The sequence below is a fragment of the Camelina sativa genome, chromosome 14, assembly GCF_000633955.1.
Source record: "Camelina sativa cultivar DH55 chromosome 14, Cs, whole genome shotgun sequence".
NCBI lineage: Eukaryota > Viridiplantae > Streptophyta > Magnoliopsida > Brassicales > Brassicaceae > Camelina > Camelina sativa.
The window spans coordinates 25,256,405-25,262,771 of record NC_025698.1 but is presented as its reverse complement, the minus strand read 5'-3'; the positions used below and the strand labels follow the sequence as shown (position 1 = coordinate 25,262,771).

Below are 6,367 nucleotides of genomic sequence, written 5' to 3'. Positions count from 1 at the left end.
GCAATTATCACACAAAAATTGAAGCATGGTCTAAGAATGTACCGTACGCTGTTCTCAATTGTTTGATCCACATCAGGTGACTGAAACAGGTTCCCAAGGCATTAACCTTAGATTCAACAATTGAACAAGGTACCTTAACAAGCTTCTGAGCATAGCAGAAGATCAGCTTTGTTCCCAGAAGGCAATAGCCACGAGATCCTTCACGGTGATTCAGAGAGCGATATCTCTTCAAGTTTCTGCTAGCTCCTTTCGTCAAGATCAACACTGTGTTGTATGGGCCTTTGAAATACTTGAAAATCCTTTCAGCAGCTTGCATGTGTGATACTTTACAATTGTCACTAAAACACTCACATCTTGCAAGAACATAACAGATGACTGGTTTGCTGGTACAACACATCTTCAGAGGACTAATCAGCCCACTGTGCCAGTTACCATTTACACAATCTGTTGAAACATCTTCTAAGATAGAACATTTCCAACTCCCATGGGTGTGGCTTCATCTTCACTTCTTTGTAACTCTCATACACTGATCAAACCTTTGGCATACTCGCATTGGTATATGAATACCTCAAAACCTTGCAGTTGCTCCAAGTAAACAGTCTTCTGAAAGAAGCCATTCCTATGAATCCTCGTGTTGAAGTGCAGGTGTTGCATCTAGCAAACTCTCCTTAGAGCTTTGTATGACCACTCATGCCTTGTTCTCTACAACTTGTCCACGTTTGTCTATTCTGTTCTTGAAGACCCACAGACAATTGACTTCGTTCAGCACAATGATTTTATCAGCAAGAGTATGACCTACAACGACGTCTATCGACCTAGGTGCCACCTCTATAGCTTCGCCCGTCTGAGATATATCACATTGTTGCAGTTTGAATCCATTTGCAAAGCTTTGACTTGCCACGCCATTAATCTGCCTTCGAACAACTCTGTGTAGTAGCAGCAGACACAACTACTCTGCCCTCCGGAATCCTTCCAGCAACTTCTTGATGGATGTGATTCACAATGTTTCCTGACTACTGCAGTTTACACTTAACAAAAACTAGTTAAAGAACTCCTTCTGAGATCATGTCTCTAGGCATCATAGAACACTGCTGATTGAGCTCTTTTGCTTGTGGATTGGACGACTTCCATATATAACTATTATCCGAGTGCTGACCTTCGACTTGAATTTTGTGGCGCTCATCAACCGCCTGGCATCCTTTCTTAGCGAAGGTAACCTCTAACTCCTCATCACACACCCAACTGCTGCAATTCATATTGGTTTTTACACCATCAAAAAGGTACACAAATTCCAAAATGGGCTGATCTTTACAACGAGATGCACCTTTGCCTCTAATTTTACCTTCAGCTTCATCTTCAAAAGTGACCATGTTAACTAAGCCTTCTTCAAAGTTGTGTAGCCTTCCTTGATTCACAGTCATGTGCCTTGAGCAACCACTATCAAAGAACCAGTACTTGAACATAATAGTCTGTCGATCATCAACAGTGTGCGCAACATATCAGGTCATGGCACACTTCTTGATGTTTACTCGCCTATATCTTCAAACATCATTGTGACACTCCTTCAGATGTGTGAGTGGTATAGTACAATCCAAACACCTGAAACAAGCAGCTATGTGGAGGCTCTGACTTGTATATTAACAATGACATGATCTTTTGTTCAGATCTTCGACACTCCACAATACCAACAACGACGCAGTTTCCCACTCAGGTTGTTCACAACAATCGTCTGTTTAGTCTTTTGCAAGTTGAACTCAGACACCCGTTTGACAGCATCACCTCCGTTTTGCAGCAATTCTGTTCTATGACCTATGTATGAAATCTTCTAACCATTCAAAGACCCACTAACTGCACTCGTGACACCGCTTGGGTTTCCTCCATGGTTTCCTATACCACATTTTGCAATCATAGTACCTTTGTGAGTGATCAGCCCCTTGCACAGATCTTTTGCTCCTTTACTCAGCTTCTTATTATTCCTTAGCTGATCCTCAAGGCGTTGTCTCAACAAAGACGAAATGACTTTTTCCTCAGATAACAATTTCTCAAGAGTGAAGACTCTACAAAGCAGCTCTTCCTTCTCAGACACCAGATCATAATTCTCCTTCTTCTGCAAAATAAGATCTTTAGATATAGCGATGACTTGTTTCTTAACAGATAAGCCACCCACATCAACCTTAGGCTTCAAAACAGACTTCTGATTCTCATCATCTTCTTTGGCTGAATCAGTATCACTCCATGTCAGACAAGGTTTCATATGACCACAACCTTGACGGTTATAACACTTCAACACGCTTCTTCTTTTAAGTGCAGAACATTCTGATTGAAAGTGTCCATAACCTTGATAATCAAAACTCTGAGATTCTTTCTCTGCACCAGATCTGGATGATGAAGATTGATACTGACGTTGTACACCCTTCAGCCTTCTGAACTGCTTCTTGCTCAGTACTTCCTCATTACCTTGAACAGACGTCTGAGTTTCTACAATCTTCAGAGTGAATGATTCCTCAGCCTTCTGATCATTCTTACTCATCTGTCTGAACTAATTTCACACACGGATCAACCTTCTGTTCACCAGAACTTAAAGCACATTTACCATCAGATTTGTGAGAAAGATATCCATGTGATAAGCTTCTGAGAAATTCCTTGACAAACCTCTTATCCTTGTATACCTTCTTCACCCTTATGGTTTCCTTAGAGAAGGCTTCCAAAAGATCCCAAGCTTCTTTCGCCGACATACACTCTTGCACCATCGTGAACAGATCCATCGACAAGCCAAACGCCCAACCTCCAAACCGAGCTTCGCTTGCGATAACCGTTAAGGAACCCCCAACGAAGAAACAAGCAACCGCGACAAATGTGTATGCCTTAGGATTAGAACCAGCCCAACCTTCAGGACCCCAGAAAGGTCCTATAACAGGTTTGTCTGGGTTCTAACCTTCTTGTTGTGTGTTTTGTGTGTTTGTGTGTTTTGTGTGATTGGGTGTTGCATGCATATTTTCTTTTATCATGCATTAGGAACTTTACTGGTGGGTGGTAGTCCCACGCATGTATTGTTCGACTCTGGGGCGACCCACAATTTTGTGGCAACTGAAGTGGTCGACCAGTTTAAGAAAGGTTTTGGGGAAGAGGAAGTGAACGTGGTTGTTCACACTGCCGAGAATCAACCGCCGTTGATAGCCCAAAGAATGCTGAAAAGGGGTTCAGTATTTGTGAGTGATGTGAATTTGCCGGCGAATCTTCTGGTTATGCCGATGGAAAGATTTGAAGTCATCTTGGGTATGGATTGGCTATCAGGGTATGAAGCGTTTTTGGACTGCAGTAAGAGCAGAGTGGTAATGGAAAGAAGAGGGCAGACACCTCTAGTTTTTCATGGGATTAGCCCGAGTAAATGGGCGTATTTTGCATCAGCCTTGCGAGTTGGGAACTCAATTGATGAGAAGAGCGTCTATCTAGTCACTCTTACCGCTGTTGGTGGAGATGACATGAAATACTTGAAGGTCAAGGAGATTAACACGGTTAGGGAATATGAGGCCGTAATCCGACCATTGGAAGGGTTACCTCCACAACGAAGTCATCCTTTCACTATTAATCAGGAGCCGGGTGATACCCCAATTGCGAAAGCCCCGTATCGAATGGCCCCAGCTGAGTTAGCGGAACTCAAGACGTAGTTGGAAGATCTGCTGGAGAAGGGTTTTATCCGGTCAAGTTCATCACCATGGGGAACTCCAGTATTATTTGTCAAGAAGAAAGATGGGAGTATGCGGTTGTGTATCGATTACCGTGGGATTAACAATGTCACAATCAAGGACAAGTACCCACTACCACGCATTGACGAATTGTTGGACCAGCTCAGGGGAGCAAGTTGGTACTCGAAGATTGATTTAGCTTCTGACTATCATCAAATTCGAATCTTCGAGCCTAACGTAATGAAGACTGCATTTCAAACTAGGTACGGTCAGTACGAGTTCGTGGTGATGCCGTTTGGGCTCACTAATGCACCGGCAGATTTTATGCGATTGATGAATGAGGTATTTCACGACTATCTGGATCAGTTCGTGATAATGTTTATTGATGATATCCTCATCTACTTTCGGAGTGCTGAGGAGCATCATGAGCACTTACGAAAAGTTTTGGAGAGACTGAGGGAACAAAGGCTGTTCGGCAAGTTTAGTAAGTGCAAGTTCTGGCAAAGGGAAATTGGTTTTCTCGGCCATCGAGTTTTGGAGAAAGGAGTATCAGTAGATCCGGAGAAGATCGCTGCAATCCAAGAGTGGCCGAAACCCACGACTGTGATGGAGGTGCAGAGTTTCTTAGGACTTGCGGGATGTTATCGGAAGTTCGTTAAAGGGTTTTCTTCAATAGCTAAACCCCTAACACGACTTACTGGTAAGGGAGTTTCCTTTATATGGAGTGAAGAAGTGCAAGAGGCATTTGAGAAGTTAAAAGAAGCTTTAACAACAGCTCCAGTGTTGGCGTTGCCAGAGACAAACCAACCATATGCAGTCTATACAGATGCATCAAGAGTTAGAGTGGGAGGTGTTCTCATGCAAGGAGATAGAGTGATAGCTTATGCTTCAAGACAACTAAGAAAGCACGAGGAGAACTACCCTACACATGATTTGGAGATGGCAGCTGTTGTGTTTGCACTAAGGATTTGGAGATCCTATTTGTATGGAGAGACTGTCCAGGTATTTACAGACCATCAAAGTTTTAAGTACTTGTTCACACAGCCAGACCTCAACCTATGACAAAGGAGGTGGATGGAGTTTATCGCAGACTATGATCTGAAGATTCAGTATCATCCGGGCAAGGCGAATGTAGTGGCAAACGCCTTGAACCGTCGAAAGGTCGATGTTGATGTTGAAAAAGATGTGGAAGCATTGTCTAAGGAATTCAAGAAAGTGAAGCTTTTTGCTATCGAAAGAGAGTCTGGCGAGCCGCTAGGACTACAAGCTGTAACTTAGGCTAGTCTTTTACGACGAATCCGTGAAGAGCAGCCATTGGATGAAAATCTTAAGAAGATTGTAGAAGAACTGCGGAGTTTGGACGGGCCAAACGCTAGTGGCTATCATTTAGCAGATGATGGTACGCTACTACTTAATGAAAGAATCACAGTTCCAGACCGAGGTGAGTTCCGATAAGAGATCTTAAGAGCAGCCCACACTTCTGCCTTAAGTATCCATCCGGGAAGCACCAAGATGTAATGAATATTCGGAGGTATTACCATTGGCCCGGGATGAAGTGAGCGGTCGCAAAAAGGGTGAGTCAGTGCGACTCATGTCAAAGGGTGAAGGTAGAGCACCAAGTACCAGCGGGATTACTACACAACTTACCAATACCGACGTGGAAGTGGGAGTCAGTTTCGATGGACTTCATCACTTGATTGCCCACAAGGCCGGGAAGGGCCAACAACACGGTTTGGGTGGTAATGGATCAATTTATTAAAGTGGCTCATTTGGTTTCAGTAAAAAGTACGGACCAAGCCGCTGACTTAGCGGAGAAGTACATCGATGAAATTCTGAGACTCCATGGGGTGCCAGCCAATATAGTATCGGATCGCGACCCGAAGTTTGCATCGATATTTTGGCAAGACCTGCAATGAGCATTGGGAACATATGTTTTCATGAGCACATCATTCCATCCATAGACGGATGGGTAGAGGGAAAGGACCATCCAGACCATAGAGGATTTAATCCGGCTATGCGTGTTAGATTGGTCTGCGGATTGGGAAGGTAACCTACCTCTGATTGAATTCTCCTATAACAATAGTTATCACTCGAGTATCGGTATGTCTCCATTCGAAGCTATGTCCGGGAGTAGGAGAGAGGTCAAATTTTGGTCATGAGTTAATTGATGAGACCATGGAAAAAATCAAGTACATTAGGGAGAATATGAAGAAGGCCCAAGATCGTCAAAAGAAGTATGCCGATCGAAGGAGGCGTGAGGTAGAGTTTGATGTTGGAGACTAGGTATACCTAAAGGTCACAACTCAGAAAGGGAAAGATAAGTTAGGGAAAGTTGGAAAGTTAGCGGTAAGGTTCATAGGTCCTTACCAGATCAAGCAAAGAGTTGGAGAGGTGGCATATCGCTTAACCATGCCAGAGACGATGCGGTTGCATAAAGTCTTTCATGTGTCTCAACTCCGGAAGCATGTACCAGATCCTAATGCGATCGTGGAAGAACCGATCCAGGAGTTGAAGACGAATCTAACCTATCCGGAAGGGCCAATGAGTATTGGCGAGAGACGGATACGAAAGTTGAAGAAAAGGGAAATCCCTCAGATTCAAGTATTTTGGGGTAAAAATAACCGAAGGGTTGCAACTTAGGAAGAAGAAGGGAAGTTCCGAGCCAAGTACCCTCAATTCCT

At 43.6% G+C, this 6,367-nt stretch overlaps 1 protein-coding gene across 1 annotated transcript; it reads left to right on the top strand.

Annotated features, from left to right (window-relative positions):
* LOC109128731 lies at window positions 2,683-3,668 on the top strand. The gene is made up of 2 exons (XM_019235588.1): window positions 2,683-2,917; window positions 3,016-3,668. The coding sequence occupies exons 1-2, from the start codon at window positions 2,683-2,685 to the stop codon at window positions 3,666-3,668; spliced, it is 888 nt and encodes a 295-aa protein (XP_019091133.1).

What these genes read in the sequence shown, in the direction of transcription:
- LOC109128731 (XM_019235588.1), top strand. Translation starts at nt 2,683, where the DNA reads ATGGTTTCCTTAGAGAAGGCTTCCAAAAGATCCCAAGCTTCTTTCGCC. An exon ending in CCAGAAAGGTCCTATAACAG is followed by an intron (nt 2,918 to 3,015) that starts GTTTGTCTGGGT and finishes ATCATGCATTAG; the next exon opens with GAACTTTACTGGTGGGTGGT.